Source organism: Giraffa tippelskirchi, chromosome 3 (assembly GCF_054371585.1).
Source record: "Giraffa tippelskirchi isolate mGirTip1 chromosome 3, T2T-mGirTip1v1.2.pri, whole genome shotgun sequence".
In the NCBI taxonomy this organism is placed as follows: Eukaryota; Metazoa; Chordata; class Mammalia; order Artiodactyla; family Giraffidae; genus Giraffa; species Giraffa tippelskirchi.
Window position 1 is genome coordinate 29,971,067 of NC_137277.1, and position 24,988 is coordinate 29,996,054.

A 24,988-nucleotide genomic window follows, 5' to 3' on the forward strand; every position below is an offset into this window, starting at 1 on the left:
AAGCTACTGGGAATCCTGGCCCATGCTTTGGGAAGCCCAGCAGCGCAAGGATCTCTACCGCTGGTCTTGTCAGCTCCCTGTCTTTGTGGCTACCTCTCTTACTGAAATCAACCTCCCTTTCATTACAGAGTTTTGAGCAGACATGAGGACTTTCTGCTCCTGTGAACTAATGGTGTAACCAAAGCTCCTAGGATAGTCCCTGGCACACAGCAGGTGCTCAAGAAACAGCAGCCGCCTCTTCCCCCTAATTATCATCACTGTTACTGGCTCTTTGGTGGCAACCAAAGGTTCTATACTTCTCTCACCCCTATTGGAATCTAGCAGTTCTGCGCTACAACCCTAACACACTTTTGGACGTGTGGCCTGGGGCACTTGAGCCGGTAACCTACTTTCTTCTTCTTTTTTGAATTTTATTTATTTACTTGTTTTTGGCTGCACTGGGTTTTTGTTGCTGCACGTGAGCTTTCTCTAGTTGAGGTGCATGGCTTCTCTTGTTGCAGAGCATGGGCTCTAGAGCGTAGGCTGCAGTAATTGAGTGGCGCACAGGCTTAGCTGCCCCACAGCATGTGGGAACTTTCCAAATCAGGGATTAAACCCGGGTCCCCTGCACTGAGGGGTGGATTCTTAACCACCGGACCCTCATGGAAGTCCAGGTTACCTATATTCTTTAAACCTTGTTTCCTATCTGTCAAACGAGGATAACAAGATATGTTTACATGGATTGTTGGGCTAGGTAAGACCGTAAAATGCCTAACCCAGGGCTGGGCAGCACACAAGCAAATAGAACATGCTCGCTGCTGCTGCTTCCTATTATTAGTATTATTGGTCATGCACTTTAAACAAAGTAAATACTTGTTCGTTGAAGTTACCGCCCAGAGAAAACATTTGTTTTTCATTCTTGGTGAGAAACTTTGGGAGGTGACCTGGGCAGGCACTGAGAGAACAGATGTCTTCATGCCCCATCAGGGAACTCATAAACCAGAAGAACGGGTGGACTGATCACTTTGCTTGAAACCCCACCCAACTAGCAGAACCTGCTGGGCTATCTCTCAGGCCCACTGCTCCTCTGGGGGACTGCGTGCTCTCGTCCCATGGTTTGCGCCATTCTTCACCTCGTATTATTAAAGCTCCGGCGCTGTCTGTGGTCATTTTGGTAGATTATCAAATCTTGTTCATTCAGTATTTCTTTTACTCATTAATATATTTCTTTCTCCCTGACTTACTAAATGCGATCGATTAACAATTTTCTTTGCAGAAGGACTGGAAGAGCCTTTGCACCTTCCCCACATGGCACTGCCATTACATCGTCACTTGGAGTCAAGGCAGCCCTGGGCCCGTGTTGGGTGAGGCAGGAGTGCGGTGGGTTTGGTGCTGGAGGGAGCCGAGCAGCATATGACTGACCCTCAAAGGGGTCAGGAGAGGCTGGGGCCTGAGGAGGACCATCTTGGGTGCTTGCACATGTTTTTCTTTATCCTGCCCCTCTGGCCCCTCCCTGCTAGCTATTCAAAGGCTCAGATTTTTTGCTTTTTCAAGAAAAAATGCAACCCAATGTGCATTTTCCACCAGCTTAAGGGGTGGAGAACCCCCTACCAAGACAGGGAACGCATTTGTACACGAGTTGAGGGCTTAGGAGAAAGTCAGGCCTTGGTCCTGTGGTGGAGGAAGGCCCAGGGATCCAAATATTCTGTCAGCCCCAGTGACTTACAAGAGGGGCCAGAAGTGGATGATCCTCCATGAGCAGGAGGGCAAGTGTGTTGTAAATAACTTGTACTTGATGAATCAGAAGAGAGAGCACCAGAGAAAATTATTTGATTTAATAATCTATGCCCCCGGAGGATGACCTGTTTTCCAGTTCCCAGGGGCTGGTTATACTGCGGAAACACGGGATGGAAGCCCCCCCTCCATTCTTGTATTTCTCCTCTTCTGCCTGTGTTTCCTCTGGTGGAAGTTCTGGCCGCCCTGAGGGATTCTAGTTTCAGCTCTGCTTTTTTCTTGATATTATATTGGTACATAAATACTCAACTATTGGCATTTTAATTCCTTACCACATGGTTATAATTGGTTATGCATTCATACATTTTAATATGAGAAAAGTAAGTATTTTACAAGTGATGCTGAGAAGCCAGTATTAGGAAATAAAATTTGCAGGTGGCCGGTGGCAGGACGGGGCTCACTCTGTGGTGGTGTCGGCGGCTGCCTCACTCTCCTCTTCAGCAGCCGAATCTGTAGCCGGAGGAGGAGTCCCTATCAGCATTTCAGGGTCCCCCCTGGGATAAGAAGAAGAGTGCCAAGGCGTTTAGTCTCGAAAGGGGCAATCACACTTTGCATTATTTCCTCATCTGAGGCAAGAAGTGTAAATTGTCCCCTATCGTTTACCAGGCATCCTTTCTGAAAATCTCATTCTCATCTGAAGACTCCTTGTCGTGCAGCTTCTGCGCCATATTTTTCTTGCGTGTGGCACTGAGAGGCCTGTACATGTCCCGAAGCCAAAGTGGCCGCCGCCTCCAGAAAAAGCCCTCCTGGGACACAGAGAGCGACATGTTAGTTCTGCTTCTCCCCTGCTTCCTCTGGCCACAGCACTTTATCCTTCCCAAACCTACCTGACTCTCACTTGTCCCCGAGCTTCTCTTACGCAGCAGAAATCCAAAACAGCCCCTTGGAGGAAAGCATACACAGTTAGTGTCACGTGCCACTTTCCATCTCCCACAGTGTGTTTGCTCTGGTCTTACCAGGACTAAATGAGACTTCAGTCAGCAATCACAATGAGCAAAGTCACCACAGACCTGGGGTCTTGAGAATCACTCCACGCATGCTGGCCTTCCAGAAGCTCTCCGGGTCTGTTCAAAATGGCCCCCTGCCTGCGTCTCTGGGGAGACGTGTGCATGTGGCTTAGCATGGCCTACAGCCACGACTGCAGCCCCACTCCCATTTCTCGGCCCTCGGCCAACTGCCCTCGTGCAGTGAAAACACTGCACAATCATGCTGGGCAGGTGCACATTCCTTTCAGAAGCATTCCACACTAGCCCCCTTTGGACTTAGTCTCATGTGCGGCATTTGCTGGGGTGGGGGTGGGGGTGGGGGAGGGGAGGAGGTGCTTCTATCTTCTTAGCTGCTCGATCTGATAAACTGCATCACAGCAGGTAAACCCCTAAGTCCAACTAGCAAAGTTATCTAGCACTCTGACTTGCATATGGCAGGTTGTCACTGAGGTGTGAGTGAATTGTGAAATCAGTTTAAAGGTTATGACCAGAAGGAAAACTCAAAAGTATTCTTTTCGAAAACAAACAAAACTAACAACAACAACAGAGTGCACAATGAGTTTGTATCAGAAACCACTTCTGTCCATAAAGTATGTGTGTACTGAACTGTTGACATAAAATGCAGCTCGCAGCCCAAGCACAGTGTGATCACGAGGGGCCCTAGTTGGAAAGGCACCACCTTCTCTTTGATAATCACTAGCAGCGTGACCACGGGGCCAGATGTTTTCTCTTTCTCCATTTTTTTTTTATTATAAAAGGAAAAGACAAACTACTGTCTGAAGTTTCTTCCAGTTAAAACTTTAACTGGTTTGGATAAAGGGAATAGGGAGTGGGGGCTGAAAACCAGGAGGATGATGAGAAGGGAAGCTTTCCTGCCCCTTTACAGAAAGAACACATAGTTTGTTCTACTTTTCATCAGCTTTGAGTAAGGCTAGCCCCCAAATCTCTAACTTCTCTAACTTCCCTACCCCAGAACCTCCAAGAACACCTCTGACCTGGCCTGATGCCTACCACCGGCAGGAACAGGTACAACCGAAACCTCTCCCCATCCACCCTCTTTCCTTAAAGAATGCGTGAAACCAGATGAATCCGTGCCAGTCCTGTGCTGGGCCAGATTTGGTTGAGGGGTTAATTCTGCTGATAAATAAATTAGCGTAAAGCATTAGGGTAAATAGAGCTTCTTCTTGACTTTGGTGAGGAGACTAAAATAGATGAGTTCTCAGCTCTCCTCTAGTTCTAAAATTCTACTTTAAAAGACCAATATTTACCTTCTGCTTCCTTCTTCCTCTGATGCTCTTCTATGAGAATAAATCTGTTTTAAAAGAAAACATGATCACGATCATGACAGCCACTTTCAAATCTTTATTAATTACTTTTTATTTTCAGTCTTATCTACCCAGTGAGTTGATAACATTTTCAAGGACAGGGATTCTATCCTGTTTAAGAATCCTTTGACTCTCTCACAGTACCTAACCTTGGGTGTTGCGTGCAGCTGGCGATACATTTTATGGACCATTTTGGATCATGTTCAACAGATAATTCCTAACAAAAAACTTTCAGAAGTAGGGAAAGAAAATAAAAGTATTGACCAGAAACCTAAGCACTGTTTAAAATCAAGGACAGGGGGAAGATGCCTATCATTACTATTACTATTGATCACTGTGGAGGAGGGGGGTTTCCTAATCAGTACAGTAAGAAAAAGGGAGAATTGGAAAGGAAGAGACAAACATATCTGCATATGAGTAATGGACTTTAGAAGACCAAAGGAATCAACCAAAATTTTAAGTACTGTAAGTAATACGAGAATTCAGTTAAGGTGGCTTATGTACAAAATCAAGAGATCAACATATAAGCTTTAATAGCTTTCCTATATAGCACAAATCACCAAACCAACTAAAAAATGGAAGAAAGATCCCATTTATAATATCAATAGTAACTAGGAATAAACTCAACCAAAAATGTGTAAGACTTATGTGAAGAGAACATTAAAACCTTCCTGAAGGACATTGAGAAGAAATACATACATGGCATGGGATGGATACCATCTTCCAAGAATACTGTAAGGAGGTCAATTCTCCTCAAATTAACCTACAAATTCAATGCAACCCTATTTATATCCAAGGAAATTTTTAAACAAAATCTGGTGAGCTGACATTTTGTAGAGAATATACGCAAGAACGCTTATGAAATGTATGAAAAAGAAGATCAAAGAGCAGGGCCTTACCCTAACAGATATAAAATTACATGTTATAGAGTAACTGGAGTTAAGCAGTGTGATATTGAAAAGATAACAGGAAAAGATAACTGGATCAACAGAATAGAGTTCAAATAAAGATAGTATTTTAGACAGGGGAGAAAGAATGAACCATTCAGTGAAAGATTTGAAAACAAGTAGATCTTCAGGTAGTGGGGAAAAGGTTAGATCCCCTACCTCAATCACACTAAAAATCAAATACAGCAAGTTCTAGACAGATTATAAAAGTACTTGAAGATGACGATTAGAGATGATTTTTATGTCATGAGGTGACAAAGGCTTGGCTAACAAAACCCGCTGCACACGACCCGTGAGGAGAGACGGGCCAGTATGGTGGCAGACTGTCAATGCCTCTCCTACTCCTCTCAGCCCTCACCCCCTTCTCCCCTGGATTGTCTGCCTTCTCCCTGTTGATCTGTAAAACCCCTGGGAGTTCCCTAGTGGTCCAGTGGTTAGGACTCGGCGATTTCACTGCGGTGGCCTGGATTTGATCCCTGGTAGGGAACGAAGATCCTGCGAGCACAGCACGGCCAAGCAAACAAAAACAAACCCCCACCACAAACCTCGTTATAATAAATAAATATTGGCTTCCGTTGAATTTCAGTGTTTCAAAACCTCCCAGTGTTTGTCTCTAAGGAGAAAAGACAAAAGAGCAGAGTAGGAAGCACAGGCTTTGCAGTCTGGTGATCCCGGCTCCTGCTTTTGGTTTGACCACTGGGGCCTCATGCTGATTTCCTTCCTCTATGAGAGAGGGACAGTAATACCATCCTCACAGGATTGTGGCGATTGAGTCAGACAATACACAGAAAATTCCTCATCTTCCACTTGGCGTGAATCAGTGCTAAGTTGTTGTCACAGACCAGGTGGTCAGATCCATCAAAGACTCTGCTCATGGTACCGGACCCTGAAGCTGCTTTCCTGCCACAAGATTATTAAAACACTGCTTTTCTTCTAATACTTTTATGCAGTATCTTTTCACATTTATGGAAACATGTTTATTTAAGGTGAGAAATGGGGATCTGCTATTATTCCTCCCCCCCTCCCCACAAATAGTCAGGCAGCTTATTTGATTACCATTTATTCATTTTCTTCCACTGATTAGAATATTAAAACATGACAAATATCTTAAGAACACGTGGGTCTATTTCTGGGCTCTCTATGCTACTTCAAATAAATATTCCGTTGCATTATTCCTCACTGTGGAACTGATATAATGCCTCATCTCTCTTCTGTCAAACACCATTAGTGTCTATCATGGGGAGAACACTGCACAGTCCCTGTCCTCAAAAACCTTGTAAGTAGGGAGCGGAAACAATGAAATGGTATAAATAAATACAAATGCAAGGTTAAACTACATGGAAATTAAAAACAGTAGAAACAGGATGTTATAGGACTTCCCAGGTGGCACTAGTAGTAAAGAACCTGCCCGCCAATGCACAAGATATAAGAGATGCGGGTTTGATTCCTGGGTTGGGAAGATCTCCTGGAGGAGGGCGTGACCACCCGCTCCAGTATTCTTGCCTGGAGAATCCCATGGACAGAGGAGCCTGGAAGAGCTACAGTCCATGGGGTCACAAAGAGTCAGACATGACTGGCAACTTAGCTCGCACATGTAGATATACTAAACAAGCAAAGGCCATATGCCACCTGGAGATGCAGGGGTACAGTCTGGGCAATGGCCAACTACTAGCAAGCTGACCCCATGCTAAGTCCCCAGACCCCATGTTAAGTCCCTGGCCTCCTAGGCTCAGAAATTACTCTTCCCCACCAAGAGAGAACTCACATCTTCCTCTTGCGGCAGTTTCACTTTATCAATAATATCACAGGACTGATCAAAAATCAGAATGCCAAATTCTTACTTGACAACGAGAAATACATCTGTTCTACAGACAGGGCACCGGTGTCTACACAACCAGAGAATTAAACTTCTGTAGAGACAGGCCTCCAAGGCACACCAAAGCACAACCACACACTCAAAAGGCTACTTGGTGAGAACAGAATTAGAACCAAAGGAATCAGCTGAATCCCACATTAAACGGAAAGGCCTGTGGTAGCCAGATGCTCTCAACAGCTGCAGCCTGGCGATGGGCCTGACTCTTCAGTTATGCTGCCTCGGGTGCATCTCTCCTCTTGGACAAGGTGAGGCTGGGCACTACCCATGCTGGTCCCTCTTCACCTTTCCTGCACTTTCACTACTGACCAGCCCTCCTACAGACGGACACATTTCTCTTTAGCAGGTAACACATCATGTCAGGTTTTACTCAAGTCTGACAGACCAGGAAGCCATTGGTCCTTACACTGTTCTGCTCCCCTCCACGAGGCTCTTAGGGAGCCACCTTCTAAAGAACTGTTTACCACTTTTGTAAGTTCTGAGGTGAGGGGACTGCTTTGCTGGGGCCCCTGAGAACTGGTGACAGGCCTCATGGGACTAGGGTCAGCAGGGCTGGAGTATTCAGGGAAGTCTATTTGAAGAAAGATGAACTTGAGTTGGCTTTTGAGAGTCATAGGACTCCCACAGGCAAAGTAAAATTAAGGAATTTATTTTGTCTGTGCAAACGCACAGATAAAAGCAGGAATGGGTACGGTGTAATGAGCACATGGTAAGGGGCTGCTTTGGCTGGAATAGAGGGCTGCCAGGACAGAAGAAAAGATAAAGTAGATTGACTTGGTAGAGTAGAATCAAGATGGTCAGCTCATTAAAATTGCTCTTTTGGACTTCTCTGGTAGTGCCGTGGATAGGAGTCCGCCTGCCAATGCAGGAGACATGGGTTTAATCTCTGGTCCAGGAAGACCCCCACGTGCCGTGGAGCAACTAAGCCTGTATGCTGCAACTACTCAGCTCCCACACACAGAGCCCGTGCTCTGCAACAAGAGAAACCACCACAATGAGAAGCCTGTGCACAGCAAGGAAGAGTAGCCCCACCACTTGTCTCGACCAGAGAAAGCCCGCACAAAGCCACAAAGGCCCAGGGCAGCAAAAATAAATCAATAAATAAGATTATAAAAAAAAAATAAACATGTTAAAAAAACCAAAATCTTCCTCTTAATGTTAGCAACTGCCTGTTGGGAAAAGTAATAAACCATTATGTAACTGGACGAAAGCTCAAGAGGCTAGCTCCAGGAAGATGCTGTTCTAAACATGACATGCTTCAGGGTGGCCTGATGCAGGACTCTTTCTTGTAGTGCTCTAATGGAACCTATTTACACAACGCCTAACACACCAGAGAAGACAGCTGCTACGGAGATCTACGGGACTGATAAGATCACACTTCTATCTATTAGCTGGGTCCTTTTAGCCCTCCTCTATTTCTTTGTACTGATCGCTGAGCTTTATCTCTCCTTGCTATTCTTTGGAGCTCTGCATTGAGATGGAAATATCTTTTCTTTTCTCCTTTGCTTTTCGCTTCTCTTCTGTTCCCAGCTATCTGTAAGGCCTCCTCAGACAGCCATTTTGCTTTTTTGCATTTCTTTTCCATGGGGATTTTCTTGATCCCTATCTCCTGTACAATGTCATGAACCTCTGTCCATAGTTCATCAGGCACTCTGTCTATCAGGTCTAGTCCCTTAAATCTATTTGTCACTTCCACTGTATACTCATAAGGGATTTGATCTAGGTCATACCTGAATGGTCCAGTGGTTTTCCCTACTTTCTTCAATTTAAGTCTGAATTTGGCAATAAGCAGTTCATGATCTGAGCCACAGCCTGCTCCCGGTCTTGTTTTTGCTGACTGTATAGAGCTTCTCCATCTTTGGCTGCAAAGAATATAATCAATCTGATTTCAGTGTTGACCATCTGGTGATGTCCACGTGTAGAGTCTTCTCTTGTGTTGCTGGAATAGGGTGTTTGCTATTACCAGTGCGTTCTCGTGGCAAAACTCTATAAGCCTTTGCCCTGCTTCATTCTGTACTCCAAGGCCAAACTTGCCTGTTACGCCAGGTGTTTCTTGACTTCCTACTTTTGCATTCCAGTCCCCTATAATGAAAAGGACATCTTTTTTGGGTGTTAGTTCTAGAAGGTCTTGTAGGTCTTCATAGAACTGTTCAACTTCAGCTTCTTCGGCGTTACTGGTCGGGGCATAGACTTGGATTACCGTGATATTGAATGGTTTGCCTTGGAAACGAACAGAGAGCATTCTGTCGTTTTTGAGATTGCATCCAAGTACTGCATTTTGGATTCTTTTGTTGACCATGATGGCTACTCCATGTCTTCTAAGGGATTCTTGCCCACAGTAGTAGATATAATGGTCATCTGAGTTAAATTCACCCATTCCAGTCCATCTTAGTTCGCTGATTCCTAGAATGTCGACGTTCACTCTTGCCATCTCCTGTTTGACCACTTCCAGTTTGCCTTGATTCATGGACCTAACATTCCAGGTTCCTATGCAATATTGCTCTTTACAGCATCGGACTTTGTGTCTGTCACCAGTCACATCCACAGTTGGGTATCGTTTTTGCTTTGCTCCATCCCATCATTCTTTCTGGAGTTATTTCTCCACTGATCTCCATTAGCATACTGGGCACCTACTGACCTGGGGAGTTCATCTTTCAGTGTCCTATCCTTTTGCCTTTTCATACTGTTCATGGGGTTCTCAAGGCAAGAATACTGAAGTGGTTTGCCATGCCCTTCTCCAGTGGACCACAACCTGTCAGACCTCTCCACCATGACCCATCCGTCTTGGGTGGCCCCACACGGCGTGGCTTAGTTTCATTGAGATAGACAAGGCTGTGGTCCATGTGATCAGATTAGCTAGTTTTCTGTAATTTTAGTTTTAGTGTGTCTGCCCTCTGATGCCCTCTCGCAACACTTACCGTCTTACTTGGGTTTCTCTTACCTTGGGCCTTGGGTAATTCCTCTCGCTGCCGCCGCCGCCGCCGCCACCGCCGCCGGCCCCAGCCCCCGGCCCGGCCTAGGCCCTGTCGGCCGCCGTCCCCCGCCGCCGGCCTGGCCTAGCCCGTCTCGGCCGTTGCCCCCGGCCCCCGGGCCCCAGCCCGTCCTAGCCCCTGTCGGCCGCCGCCCCCGGCTCCCAGCCCGGCCTAGCCCCTCTCGGCTGTTGCCCCCGTCCCCCGGCCCCCGGCCCGGCCTAGCCCCTGTCGGCCGCTGCCCCCGGCTCCCGGCCCCCAGCCCAGCCTAGCCCCTATCGGCCGTTGCCCCCGGGCCCGGCCCCCGGCCCCCGGCCCCGCCTAGCCCCAGAGGATATTAAGAAGAGGTGGCAAGAATACACAGAAGAACTGTACAAAAAAGATCTTCACGACCCAGATAATCACGATGGTGTGATCACTCACCTAGAGCCAGACATCCTGGAATGTGAAGTCAAGCGGGCCTTAGAAAGTATCACTACGAACAAAGCTAGTGGAGGTGATGGAATTCCAGTTGAGCTATTTCAAATCCTCAAAGGTGATGCTGTGAAAGTGCTGCACTCGATATGCCAGCAAATTTGGAAAACTCAGCAGTGGCCACAGGACTGGAAAAGGTCAGTTTTCGTTCTAATCCCAAAGAAAGGCAATGCCAAAGAATGCTCAAACTACCGCACAATTGCACTCATCTCACATGCTAGTAAAGTAATGCTCAAAATTCTCCAAGCCAGGCTTCAGCAACCCGTGAACCGTTAACTTCCAGATGTTCAAGCTGGTTTTAGAAAAGGCAGAGGAACCAGAGATCAAATTGCCAATATCCGCTGGATCATCGAAAAAGCAAGAGAGTTCCAGAAAAACATCTATTTCTGCTTTATCGACTCTGCCAAAGCCTTTGACTGTGTGGATCACAATAAACTGTGGAAAATTCTGAAAGAGATGGGAGTACCAGGCCATCTGACCTGTCTCTTGAGAAACCGTATGCAGGTCAGGAAGCAACAGTTAGAACTGGACATGGAACAACAGACTGGTTCCAAATAGGAAAAGGAGTACGTCAAGGCTGTATATTGTCACCCTGCTTGTTTAACGTCTATGCAGAGTACATCATGAGAAACGCTGGGCTGGAAGAAACACAAGCTGGAATCAAGATTGCCGGGAGAAATATCAATAACCTCAGATATGCGGATGACACCACCCTTATGGCAGAGAGTGAAGAAGAACTAAAGAGCCTCTTGATGAAGGTGAAGGAGGAGAGTGAAAAAGTTGGCTTAAAGCTCAACGTTCAGAAAACTAAGATCATGGCATCTGGTTCCATCACTCCATGGGAAATAGATGGGGAAACAGTGGAAACAGTGTCAGACTTGATTTTTTTGGGCTCCAGAATCACTGCTGATGGTGATTGCAGCCATGAAATTAAAAGACGCTTACTCCTTGCCAGGAAGGTTATGGCCAACCTAGATAGCATATTTAAAAGCAGAGACATTACTTTGCCAACACAAGTCCGTCTAGTCAAGGCTATGGTTTTTCCAGTGGTCATGTATGGATGTGAGAGTTGGACGGTGAAGAAAGCTGAGCGACACAGAATTGATGCTTTTGAACTGTGGTGTTGGAGAAGACTCTTGAGAGTCCCTTGGACTACAAGGAGATCCAATCAATCCATCCTAAAAGAGATCAATCCTGGGTGTTCATTGGAAGGTCTGATGTTGAAGCTGATACTCCAATACTTTGGCCACCTCATGCGAAGGGTTGACTCATTGGAAAAGACCCTAATGCTGGGTAGGATTGGGGGCGGGAGGAGAAGGGGACGACAGAGGATGAGATGGTTGGATGGCATCACCGACTGGATGAACATGGGTTTGGGTAGACTCCGGGAGTTGGTGATGGACAGAGAGGCCTGGCGTGCTGCAATTCATGGGGTCGCAGAGAGTCGGACACGACTGAGCGACTGAACTGAACTGAACTGAACTTAGGCCTCCTAGGGTGACCGATTGGAGAAAGAAATGGCAACCCACTCCGGTATTCTTGCCTAGAGAATCCTGTGGACAGCGGAGCCTGGTGGGCTGCCGTCTTTGGGGTCGCACAGAGTCGGACACGACTGAGGCGACTTAGCATGCATAGCATGCAGGGTGACCGATAGCTACGTGAGGGTGGAAATGATATATCTCTCACCACTGCAGCCAACAAGGAGAGAAATCAAGGTAGCATGAGAGTGACTGTGAGTACATCAAATCCACATGGTGTTCTGAGTCGAAGAAATGTTACTATCGTGTCAACTCTGGTTTCTTATAAACTTAACTGCTCAGAATAGTCTAATGGCTTGTTATCTTGGATTCAGTTCCACAGGTATCTCCTGGGAGTGGAGCTCCTGTGAAAACCCTGGGAACACACTTTTCAGTAAAAGAACAAAGCATATCTTAGTCCTCGTGACTGAAGAGGAGTATCAAGTACTAGCAGGTGGAAAGGTAGCTTTGATTTTTCGGGTTGGGGGTTCTGAATCTGAATTAAGAAACATCCTTACCTCAATGAGACACAACATTGTAATCAAAACCGTCACTCCTGCACTCACAGATATTGCCAAGATAAGTTTGTTGTTATAGCCGTAACCTGGAACTTCTTTTGTGAGCTAAAAAATAAATAAATAAACAACAAGTTTTTAAAAACAGGGAGCTGGAAAGGAGGAAAGCTGAGGAGTATTAAAGCTATTCTAAACAATACCTAACTATTCTTAAACTACTAGAAGACTCCATCCTTTTCAGGTGGATAGCTTTTACAAGAAGAAACCAAATTTAAAGTTATTGATCTCATCGTTAGCATTTTCTTCTACAATGTATCTATCTTGTGGGTTATGTCCTCTTCTCATCTACCCTAGCAGTAGTGGCACGTTCTCTGAATGAGCAGAGTGGTAGGTCACTGTCTTAGCCAGCTTGGCCGAGACAAGATACAGACGAGGAGCCCCAGGACTTCCTGCTTGGGCACGTTAATGGCATGTCCTGAACTGAGTGAAAGTCCAGGTCCCATGTTTCAGGCACAATCCTCACCTCACTGGACTCCCGCTCTTTCTGTTCACTCTGGGCTTCTGTGCTCTCATTGATGTAGTTCTCAGTTTTCCACTGGTCCGTATCCCATTCTGCCTTGGACACCTTTATTTCTTGCTGCTCACTGAGAAGCTTCATCAAGAGGCCTGTTCTGGATATGAGTTTGGCGCAGCCCAGCTGCACGTGGGTCTCAGAGCAGTCCATTTTCAAAGTCCGGATGACGTGAGCGATGAGCTTTCTTACGTCGTTGCTGGGGATGAGGGGCCGTAGCTGCTGGTTAAGCTGACTTTCAAACTGATCGCCTGGGGATGCGAGCGCTGGGAAACCGAGGCTTGGGGGCTTAGAGGCGAACTCAGTGCCCACGTTGTGGTACTCCCACTGTGTTTCGTTGGTGTGTTGAACAGGTGGCGTGAAGTCCGCAGCAACAGTAGAATGTGCACTGGAGACATTCTTACGGGCAGTGACTCCAGGCCTGGTTTCTTTCGGCAGAGTCATGTTTCCTGAAGAGATAACTGCTTCTAAAACATGTGGAGTATTGTTCACTGAACTAGACTTTCCATTAGGAGGATCTGAAAGAGAATATAATTCTGAAAAAGGCTTTTCCTGAGGATCCAGTAATCCTGAAGATGAAAATGCCTCTCGTGGAGGGGAATTGATGAGACTCCTCACTGCAGAGAATGGAGGCCTTCTGGCCAGCATCATTCTGTTGAGTGAATCTTTCTTTCTCTGCTCTTGACCTATTTTGGCCGTAGGTGTTCTGTGGGCCACCCGAGAGCGAGTTTTATGGAAGAGGTGTTTTTTTCTGGAATGCAAGACTGGTTTGGAAGACTTCATGTTTCTCACTCTAGCATCAGCGTCTTCTAAAACGGAAATGGTGAGGGATAAACCTTTTGATTTCTTTTTAACCTCAGGTTGGGGTTTTGGAGGGAGGGGGTCTGAAGGCCTATCCCAAGAGTATTGTTTCAGCAAAGAATAGGCTGCTGACTTGTGTTCCTCTATGAACGAAGGCTCTGTGTTGAAGGAGTTCCCCACTAACTTCCTGGGCCTCCTCACCATGTCCAGCTCATCCAGCTCCCTTGGGGACGGCCTCCGGAGCCTTCTTTCTTTGGCAGTGTTCTCCACCAATGGCTGGGCATTCTGTTTCTTCTTGCTGCTCTCATCTCCCGCATCTTTGAAGTGCCTTTTCTGTAGGCCCCTTGGGCGCTTGAGGACCCTGTTCACTCTCAGCAGCCTTTGCCCTGGGCTCTCAATCTCAGCTAGGCTGTTTTCCTGTGGTTGGGCTGTTTCCAGTTTCTTTGGAAAGATCTGGCGTTTAAATTTGGGACCCAAAAGGTTGGCACGGGTAAGCATGGCCGTTTTTTCTTTCTTTTTAACCTCATCAAGTTTTTCTTGAACTTCTGTCTTTAACAAGTTTTCCAGAAAATAGAGTTTCCTCAATTTATTTTTATAAATTGAATTGTTGTGTATAGGGTTAACAGAAGGGTTCTTTGCATTGTTTTTGAGATGGCCCAGTGGCATATCTCCCTCGTGGGCATTTGTAAAAAGAAGTTGAATGAAGGGCAATAATGTGGATTCAACATCTTCTAGATTTCCCTCTGAGAAATAAGGCAGTATGTAATTCAGTGCACTGATCACGTTACTCTCATCATTAAAGTCCAGCTGCTCATTCATGAAGGCTGACAGACTGACAGCACTTTTGTCTGAGGATGCCCTCTCGGGTTCAATAATCAGCTCTGTGCTGGTGTTCTTCTTCCGGGCTTGTAACACCTTCATGAACGATCCTTCTGCATTCCCTATAGATGTATCTTCATCTGTCAAAAGAGAAGAGACTGTTTTTGATAAGTGAAGACTGATGGGAGAGCTTTTGGTCAGTCCACAGTCATGTATCCCAGACAAATAAATTAGGCATCAGCAAATGTGTGAGTGCCACTTGGAGGGGAGAGAAAGAAACCCAAACATAGGCCAGTGATTGATTACACTAAAAGGTGAAAAAGATATCTTTTGAAAAAGTGACCATCTACTCAGAAAATTCTGTGGCATGAAATATAGTAATTATATTTAGGATCACTCAACTGGCTCCCAAGGGACTGGCAGGAAGACACAGATTCCTCTACTCCCATCTACTGTGACCCCTCACAGTCACATACCCCACCCCACCCTGCCTCAGACGCAGAGGAGCATAAGGTCTCCTCCCTCCACCTCTTCAGGGCACCTGCACTCTTACTACTATCCCAGATGACCGTGACCACAACTGCTGCCGACAGGTCATCATCCGAACGTGTCCTCCACCCACCCATTGAGTCCTTTGCTCAGTCCCTGCCTCCATATATTCCAGCCCCTAGAAAAGAGGGCTCTATGTCCAAAACACTTATGTCACCCTGGCTCTTTGCTGAAATTTAGGCAGGGATCCATAAGCTAACAGATTTGCCAGCCTATATGCCAGTGTGGAATGTTCGACAGACCAATAGAATAATACTTGAAGTACTATAATGCAAAAGGGAAAAGCAACTTCTGTCAGTTGCCTACTTTGCTTTCATTTCATTTCGCTTCTAATATTTCCAGTGTGCTGGGAAACCATCCAAAGCTTCTGACTGTGTGAAGGTAATATGTACCGTTGTGTAGCTGGGCTTCTCTTACAAAAGGATTAAAAACGTTGGCGGTGGTGGCAAGGGTCAAAGGAGGATGTAAGGGTCATGAGAGAGGAGGAGCGTGGGTGTGCAGAGAGCCTAAAATCGGAGACAGGAGATCTGGGTACTAGGCCACTGCACTTAATATCTCGGATCTTGTTTTTCCTCATCTGCAAAAGGAGATTAAAAATGGCTTTTCTGGCCCACTTCTGGGGGAGAGAGAGTAATATAATTGGTAAAAACAATATTTTGAGGAGTTCCCTGGTGGTATAGTGGTTAGGATTCAGTATTTTCACTGCCATGGCCCAGGTTCTATCCCTGGTCAAGGAACTGAGTGGCCAAAATAACAAATTTTTTTGAAAAAGAAGCAAAAATTATCTTTATATAAGTAACAAAGTGTTATTATTTATGATGTGTTCTAGACCATTGAGACACCTGTATTTAAGATATCTGGGCATCAAAGCACATTTTGGAGGTTATCGAGTTAGTGCCAACAAATCTAATAAATAGAAAAATAGTCAGAAGCACCTGAGTGTTTTGTGGATAGAAAAGTTTGAGATTCAGAACAAGTTCAGAGCTGGACAGTCTAAGAATAAAATTGCTCTTCCCTGGTGGCGCTAGTGGTAAAGAACCTACCTGCCAATGCAAGAGATGTAAGAAACGCAGGTTCGATCCCTGGGTTGGGAAGAACCCGTGGAGGAGGGTATGGCAACACACTTCAGTATTCTTGCCTGGAGAATCTCATGGACAGAGGAGTCTGGTGGGCAACAGTCCACAGAATCTCAAAGAGTCAGACGTGACTGAAGCAGCTTAGCACACACACAGTGCACCCATCCTTTAGAAGTGCTAGCTAGCAGCTTCTGGTGGTGGAACCAGAAACTCTCAGGCTCCATGTAGGCCATAAGACAGCATCACTTGTACTCTTTCATAATATTACAAAAATAGACAAAATATCAAAAATATATTTACATCTACCCTGTAAGACAAAGAATACTTGAGACCTAATGTATATAGAATCAGTCTACAAACTGATGCACTGTATGAATAAATTCTCATTTGCAGACAGCACAGAACACACTGTGTGGCCATTCATGCTAATGCCCTTCCCCCTTCCATTCCTTTTTCTTGTTCTTTTATGTACGTATATCAGTTACTAAGTTAACAATGTAACTAAGCTATTATTAGCTTAATAATGTAACTGAGAATCTGATTTTTAGTAAGAGAGTAGTTCTTAGAAATTTAGGGATGTGGAATTCTGAATGAATAAAAATAATGCAATTACATTATTAATTTTAAAATTTATCATCACTGGTTAAAAATAAAAATTAAAGAATTAAAAGACAATTTTAAAATTACCATCAGGCAATTCAGACTCACCACAAAATGTGATGTTTGTCGGGCAATCACTGTCACAATGCAGTTTGACTGTCTTGCAGACAACCTCAATAGTATTTTTAAATTGGCAGAGGCAGCAGGTCGTACGGATAGGTAAGATCCTATAAATGGAAATGCAGAGAATCAAATTTGTGGTAAAGGAGTTACTCGAATAGGTGGAAGAGGCAGGCCAAGGCCACCACAGGCCAGTGCATAAAGGAGTTAGTTCTTGGGGCATATGGATTGGAGAACTGGATACAGATCAGTTGGCCAGTTGCTGCTCTTGACTGTTGAAAATAAATATAGAGGCCAGAGGTGCCCAACAGAAGGATTAGGGTGGCAGTGGGGATGGTATGCCTAGAAAAAAGGGAATAGGGACTAGAATTGGGTGACATTGATCTGTAGTTTAATTCAGAAATATCTCCTTCCAACCTAAAAGCTTCATTTTGGGTTGAGAGTACACAGAAGTAGGAAGACTTCTAAGAAGAATCTGAATAAGTCCCCCTTCTGGAGTCTCTTTCTCAATTCCTATTTGTGAGTAATAAATACATTAGAAATTACTCTAGGAATAAAAAAATATTGTGTGGTTAAATTATAACAGAGATCTCATTGACCAAATCTGGACAATCTGAACATTCAAAAGAGTAACATTATCATTATAACAAGTTATAATTAAAGAAGAGTACATGAGTTCATAATGATATTCAAAAAGAAAAGTGAGGGAGCTCTGCTTTATAGAATAATAACAGGTAATAAATGCGAAAGGAATGATAAAATTAGGAAAGTGTCATTTTACAACTATCAATGTAATAGTTGATTCAGACAAGGATTATCTCTGATGCACAGCTGGGTGAAGAGTTGTCTGGAAGTAGGATCTTCTATGATCCCAAAGTTCAGCCCACATATTATTTATCAATTACCAAGGGGGAAAATAACTTTACAATGGAGACATATGTAAGATATCACCTTAATCAAGTGATCAGACTTAGCATCGGGTCACTTGAAGTGATGAAGTAGGAAGGAAGGATATGTCACTTATATAGTATTCTTCTCCAAAATGTTTACTTTGAATCTAATGAGGAAACAGACAAATCCAGATTGTGGGGCAAATTATAAAACAACTGGCTTAGACTCTTCAGAAATGCCAATGCCATAAAAGACCAAAAAAAAAAAAAAAGCAGGGAAACATTCTACATTAAGGGAAACAAAGACATGACATGCAATGCCTAGTCTTTGATTGGACTCCATCCATATCAAAACAAAACAGACTTAAAGAATATTATTGGCTTCAGGTCAAGATGAAGTAGCAAGGACCAATTTAACCTTTTACCTGAAACAATGAAAAAATCAAACAAAACATACGAAAAACAGTTTTCAAGAAACCGGACCTCAGGCAATCAAGTTCAGTGATCCCCAAGAGATGAGAGATAAATGAAATGACCCCTATGACTGCCCTAGCTTACCTCTTTAAGAGAATTTCCAGGTCATGGTACAGGGAAGAGAAACCCTGGCACAGACTGGTAGACTCCCCAGCTGAAGAAATGGAGCTGAGAATCTGGGAAAACCAAGGTGATGAGAGTTCACAAAGCAGAGTACTAGAGGGAAAAGAAGTACTCAGACAAAGAACTCTGGAGATATGCAAAGGGAGCTCTTGAGTATTCAACAAAGTATTGGTCAGTGCATTTGTGTGAGGAATTAACTGATGCCAGGCAAAGAACCACATGAAAGGATTAATAATAAGAATAACTGCAAAATTCTGGAAAGCAATCATCCTTCAACAAAAAATAAATTTTATAAAATGAATAAATTTTTTAAAAGGCAAAAAAAAAAAAAAGATAACTGGATATCACACAGGGTTGGGAATAGCATCTGTTCCTACAAGTCAGAAGGGAAAACCTCATGATGCACAGAAAGGACTTGTCTCAGTAGTTGCAAATAATGAATTCTAGACTTAAAAGCTACTTGAAGTGCTACCTAATGAATCTTACAAGTTAGACCTAAAAGAATAAAGTTGTTTTGAGTAACTTAACTTTACCCCAAACAAAACCCAAGCGTTTTATAAAAATATATAGCACACAATAAGCTAAAAATTCACAATGTCTAGAATCATATGAAAAATTGCCGGGCATGCAAATAAGCAGGAATATGTGACCTGTATTGGGGAAAAAAGCAATCAATTAAAACTAACTAATTATCTATACAGATATTAGAATTAGTAGAAAAGGACATTTTAAAAATTATAATATATGAATAAGCTGGCTGACTGGCTGATTGCTGGCTGGCTTAAAACTTAACATTCAAAAAACTAAGATCATGGCATGTGGTCCCATTACTTCATGGCAAATAGAAGGGGAAAAAGTGGTAGCAGTGACAGGTGTTCTTTTCTTGGGCTCCAAACTCACTGCGGACCATGACTGCAGCCATGCAATTAAAAGACACTTGCTCTTCGGACGAAAAACTATGACAAACATAGACAGCATATTAAAAAGCAGACATATCACTTTGCCAACAAAGGTCTATATAGTCCAAGCTATGATTTTTCCAGTAGTCATGTATGGATGTGAGAGTTGGACCATAAAGAAGGCTGAGCATTGAAGAATTGATGCTTTTGAATTGTGGTGCTGGAGAAGACTTGAGAGTCCCTTGGACAGCAAGGAGATGAAACCAGTCAGTCCTAAAGGATATCAACCCTGAATATTCATTGGAAGGACTGATGCTGAAGTTGAAGCTCTAATATTTTGACCACCTAATGGAAACAGCCAACTCACTGGAAAAGAAGGATTGAAGGCAAAAGAAGAGGATGACAGAGGATGAGATAGTTAGATTGCACCACTGACTCAATGGGCATGCATTTGGGCAAACTCTGGGAGATAGTGAAGGACAGGGAAGCCTGGTATTCTGCAGTCCATGGGGTCACAAAGAGTCAGATACAACTTAGCAACTGAACAACAACAACAACAACAACATACATTAAAAAAGTTATAACAACTGTATTTCATTTGTTACAAAACCCAGACTAAAGACTGAAAATGTTAAGTAGAGGCATGGAAGATGGAAAACTGATCCAAACTGAACTTCTAGAGATTATAAAAACAATGTCGAAATGAAAAAGATACTGGGCAAGGTTGATGGCATATTAGACACTGCAGAAGAAAGGATCAGAAAACATTAAGACATAGTAATAGAAACAACCCAAAATGAAACACAAAGAGTAAAAAAACAAAACAACAACAAAACTGAACAGCACATCAATGAATTGTGCAACAACTTCAAGTGACCTAATATATGTATACTTGGAGTCCCTGAAGGAGAGGAGAAGTACAAAAATTTGAAGAAATAATAGCCAAATTTTTCCCACATTGCTAAACACTATAAACCCACAAAGTTAAGAAGATCAGTGAACTTTAAGGATAAGAAACATGGACAAAACTACACCAAGGCACAAAAAATCATATTGCTCAAAACCAGCAATAAAGAGAAAAATTTTAAAGCTATCAGAGGAAAAAACGATACACTACGTATGGAGGAACAAGGATAACAATGACAGGAGATTCCTTGTTGGAAACAACGTAAACAAATACTAAGTGGGAATAATGTAATAACAATTCAAGTAGTGAATTGAATTCTATCAAGCTAGAATTCTATACCCAGATCGTTGAAAAATAAAAGCAAAATAAAGACTATCTCAGGTATACAAAAGCTGAAGAATTCATCACTAGTTGATTTTCACTGTAAGAAATGTTAAAAAGTATTTTTAAACAGAAGGAAAATCATACCAGATGGAATCATGGATCTACGCAAAAGAATAAAAACACTGTAATTGGTAACAACATAGGTAAATATATAAGATTTTTCTTATTATTTAAATATCTTTAAAAGATAATCTATTGTTTACACAAAAAATAATATAGTGTGCTGTTTATGACATGAGTAAAATATATGAAAACAATACCACAAAGGCAGGAGGGGAAAAATGGAAGTACCCTATTGTAAGATTCCTATACTATTAATGAAATTGTGTAATATCATTTGAAGATAGACTGTGATAAGTTAAAGGTGCATACTGTAAACTATAAAGCAATCATTAAAATAACAAAACCTGAGTTATACTGAATTAGCAAACAAAGGAAATAAAATAATAAAATGTACTCAATCTGAAAGTAGGAAGAAAAAGGAAAAAGAAAGTACAGATGGGACAAATAGAAAGCAAATGGCAAGACAGTAGATTTGAATGTAGTAATATCAACAATTACATTAAATGCAAATGCTCTCATCATCCTAATTAAAAGAATCATCACACTAGACAAAAAGCAAAAGCTAACTATATACAAGAACCATCTTCAATAGAAAATAAAAGGTTAAAAGGGTCGAAAAAATTATTCTATGCTAACACTAATGAAACGAAAACTGGAGTGGACATATCACTTTAAGACAAAGTCAGTGTCAAAGCAGAGAATATTATTAGGGATAGAGAATGTTACTTCATCATGATACAATTGATGAAGTCAACTGATGAAGAAGACATTACCTAAAAAATTATCCATTCGGTAACAGCTTCAAAATAAACAAATGAAAAATGAGAGTGGCAAGGAGAAACCAAAAAAAATCTATAATTACAGTTAGGGATTTTAACATTCCTCTCTCAATAATTAACAGAACAAGTAGATAAAAAATCAGACAGGACTAGAAGACTTGAACAACACTATCTACCTACTTGACCTAATTGACATTTATAGAACACTCCACCCAAATAAAGGAAATCGGTCCTGAATATTCATTGGAAGGACTGATGCTGAAGTTGAAACTCCAGTACTTTGGCTACCTGATGCGAAGAACTGGCACATTGGAAAAGACTCTGATGCTGGGAAAGACTGAAGGCAGGAGGAGAAGGGGACCACAGAGGATGAGATGATTGGATGGCATCATTGACTCTAGTCAATGACTCTAGACATGAGTTTGAGTAAGCTCTGGGAGTTGGTGATGGACAGGGAAGCCCGGCATACTGCAGTCCGTGGAGTTGCAAAGAGTCGGACATGACTGAGTGACTGAACTGAACTGGAGGTGTGTAATAAACTGTCACAATAAGGACCTACAGAAATAGTTTTTCAAACTGCAAAAATTTAAAACCTGACCCCTTCCTTCACACCATACATGAAAATCAAATGGGTCATAGACCTAAATGTAACTATACAACTTCTGGAAGAAAACACAGGAGAAAATCTTTGTGATTTTGGATTAGGCAATGGGATCGCAGGGGGAGATTTCTTAGGTAAGACACAAAAAAGCACAAACCATACAAGAAAAATTGCTAGAGTTCTTCAAAATTTTAAAACTTCTGGTCTTCAGAGACACTTTAATGGAATGAAGGTAAGTCACAATCTGAGAGAAGATATTTACTAAACACATATCTAAGAGAAAGGACTTTTTTTTCAGTGCTCTATAAAGTATTCTTAAAACTCAATATAAATATCCAATTAAAATGGATTTGAACAGACACCTCATTTTGAAAGATATCTGCACATGAATAGACACTCAACAGCATCAGCTATTAGAGAAATGCAAATTAAAGCACAATTAAATTTAACCACACACCTACTAGGAAGGCTTGAATTTTTTAAAACAGATATAAGGATCAGGTGAAGATGTGGAGCAATGCCAACTCTCAGACGTTGCCAGTGGGAACGCAAAATGGAACAGCCACCTTAGAAAACAGTTCAGCAGTTTCTTAAAAAGTTAAATATGCACTTAGCATATGATGCAACAATCCCACCCTTAGGTATTTTACCCCAAAGAAATGAAAACATACATTTGCACAAAACATGCTCACATATGCATGTGAATATTTTTAGAGGTTTTGTTCATAATAGCCGAAAAACGAAACAACTCAGCTGATGTTCATCAACTGATAAATGCAAAAACAAACTATATACCCACACAACTAGAATACTACTCAGCATTACTGCTGAGGGATGAACTACCAATAGGTACAACTGCATCAATAAATCTCCAAGGAGACTGGCTAAGTGAAAGGAGTCAAAAACAAAAAAGGCTACATACCACATGATTTCATGTATAAGATGCTATGGAAAAGGCAAAATTATAAAGACAAAAATCAGATTGGTGGTTGCCAGGGGCTGGTAGTGGGAGGAAGAGACTGACTATAAAGGGACACGAGGGGTCTTTGGGGGGGTGCAGAAGTTTTCTATATCTCAAATGTAATGGTGGCTACAGAACTATAAGTCTGTCAAAACACATCAAACTGTGCATTTTTAAACAGTGATCTTTTTTTAAATGAAAATTATACATCAATAAACTTAAAAAATAATAAAATAAACCTAAAAAAAACACAATCGAGTGAAAATAAATACAATAAAAATCAACTTACAGTTTTTCCAATTCAAGGGTCATCATGAGAACGCTTTCAATTGTTGTAAGTGACACTTGTGTTGTTCCCATGTCTCTGAAGGAGAGGCCCAAACACGTAAGATATAAACATATAATATAAACACAAATTCTAAACTTAAAATTTTTAACATGTGATTACTTCAATTCTGACTTCTTATATGCCCTAGATAATTCCAGAGGACTCTTATTGGAGAAATTTAAATTTGCATCATCTAATTAATGACCCTGGTGCTGAACAGTAAAATCTTTTTTTATTATCCCGAGTTCTCATTTTCAATTGCATCTACCTCTCTCGATAACTTTTTTTTTTTTTCAAATAATGTACCCCTTATTCCTTTTTGCTTCCTGGATAAATAATATTCCTAATGCATCTACACCTTCCGTATCTACGTGCATTCTTCAACACTGCTCTCTTCCTCTGCTGGCTGTCTTACTCATATATATTCTTTAACTTTTTCTTTGCCAATAACTCTTGTATCAAGAACCTAGTTAAAATTTAAATTATGACTTTTTAGACAAAATACTCAACCTGTGACAAAAGTAAGAAAGAGCAGAAATCATCCCAAGGGCCATGAAAATGCTGCAATACTTACAAATATTTCAATGCTGGCAATTTAAAAAGATACGAATCTTCCACTGCTGTCAAAGGATTACGATTGAGAATTCTGAAAAATGGAATGGAATTAAAACTGTCTGCATTTTCAATGACGTCCAAGAAAGTTTACATTCATTTTTGGGGCATATGGAACTTGGTAAAAAATTAATCTTTTTCTGTCTTTACCTATAAATCACCCTTAGAGTCCGTAAAGCACTCTTCCTTTGGGAATTACCCAAGTCTCTAGATGGTAAGAAGGAGAAGAGAAAGAGGAAAAAAAAAATAGAAAAATAGTGGGTAGCAAAGAAAAAAATATGCCAAAGAACTTTTCAGGTCAAAAACCCTAGAAGTGACTATGCTGGTAGGAAGCCCTTGCTCCATAAGAAATACTATCTCTGCTGCTGCTGCGTCGCTTCAGTCGTGTCCGACTCTGTGCGACCCCATAGACGGAAGCCCACCAGGCTCCGCTGTCCCTGGGATTCTCCAGGCAAGAACACTGGAGTGGGTTGCCATTTCCTTCTCCAATGCATGGAAGTGAAAAGTGAAAGTGAAGTCGTTCAGTCGTGTCTGACTCTTCGCGACCCCATGGACTGCAGCCTACCAGGCTCTTCTGTCCATGGGATTTTCCAGGCAAGAGTACTGGAGTGGGGTGCCATTGCCTTCTCCCAATACTATCTCTAGAGTCCTCCGTAACTCAAGGTGTTTTTCTTTCATCTCTAGAAATTTTTCTTAAATTTCATAGTTTAAACTACCCAATTAAAGACAAAAATAGGAAAGAAGAAGAGATAAATACAAGAGGAACTGGTGAAAGTCATATTCCCATCATGTGGTCCCATGTGTATCCTAGTATCATAGCCTTTGCTACATTGTATGTAATCACCTGTTTGCTTGTCAGTCTCGTAGGCTGTCAACAACTCCAAAGCAGTGACCACACTATATTGTCATTGTTATCCCTGTGCCTGACAGAGTGCCTAATATTTACTAGGTATTTAATAAATGTTTGTTGAATAAATAAATAACATTTTATTTATATATCAAAAGATGAACAAATTAATTTTTTTGGAACAAAGTTTTATTCCAAGATACTA

General features: G+C 42.4%; 2 protein-coding genes and 1 pseudogene across 4 annotated transcripts in view; 1 reads left to right on the forward strand and 2 right to left on the reverse strand.

The window, feature by feature from the left end:
• LOC145543175 (RAD52 motif-containing protein 1-like) overlaps positions 1-24,988 on the reverse strand; it is a 211,682-nt pseudogene that overhangs the window by 95,440 nt on the left and 91,254 nt on the right. The window lies entirely within an intron of this gene.
• LOC145543176 (reprimo-like protein) overlaps positions 1-24,988 on the forward strand; it is a 138,474-nt gene that overhangs the window by 75,369 nt on the left and 38,117 nt on the right. Inside the window, exon 1 of one of the 2 annotated variants that reach the window (XM_081583841.1) lies at positions 12,200-12,326. The exons of the other annotated variant lie outside the window; for it this stretch is intronic. The gene's annotated coding sequence lies outside the window, so the exon portion shown is untranslated. Of the gene's footprint in view, positions 1-12,199; positions 12,327-24,988 lie in introns of those variants that run through there. 2 annotated transcript variants of the gene reach the window in all.
• Positions 2,032-24,988, reverse strand: part of LOC145543173 (uncharacterized) — a 50,186-nt gene continuing 27,229 nt past the window's right edge. The window contains exons 5-13 of the mRNA XM_081583820.1: positions 23,899-23,970; positions 23,286-23,360; positions 16,904-17,022; positions 12,903-14,710; positions 12,383-12,487; positions 4,028-4,071; positions 2,601-2,655; positions 2,377-2,519; positions 2,032-2,267 (exon numbers count right to left, since the gene is read on the reverse strand). Coding sequence (XP_081439946.1) covers positions 2,171-2,267; positions 2,377-2,519; positions 2,601-2,655; positions 4,028-4,071; positions 12,383-12,487; positions 12,903-14,710; positions 16,904-17,022; positions 23,286-23,360; positions 23,899-23,970 — 2,518 coding nt within the window. The 3' untranslated portion in view covers positions 2,032-2,170. The remainder of the gene's footprint in view (positions 2,268-2,376; positions 2,520-2,600; positions 2,656-4,027; positions 4,072-12,382; positions 12,488-12,902; positions 14,711-16,903; positions 17,023-23,285; positions 23,361-23,898; positions 23,971-24,988) is intronic.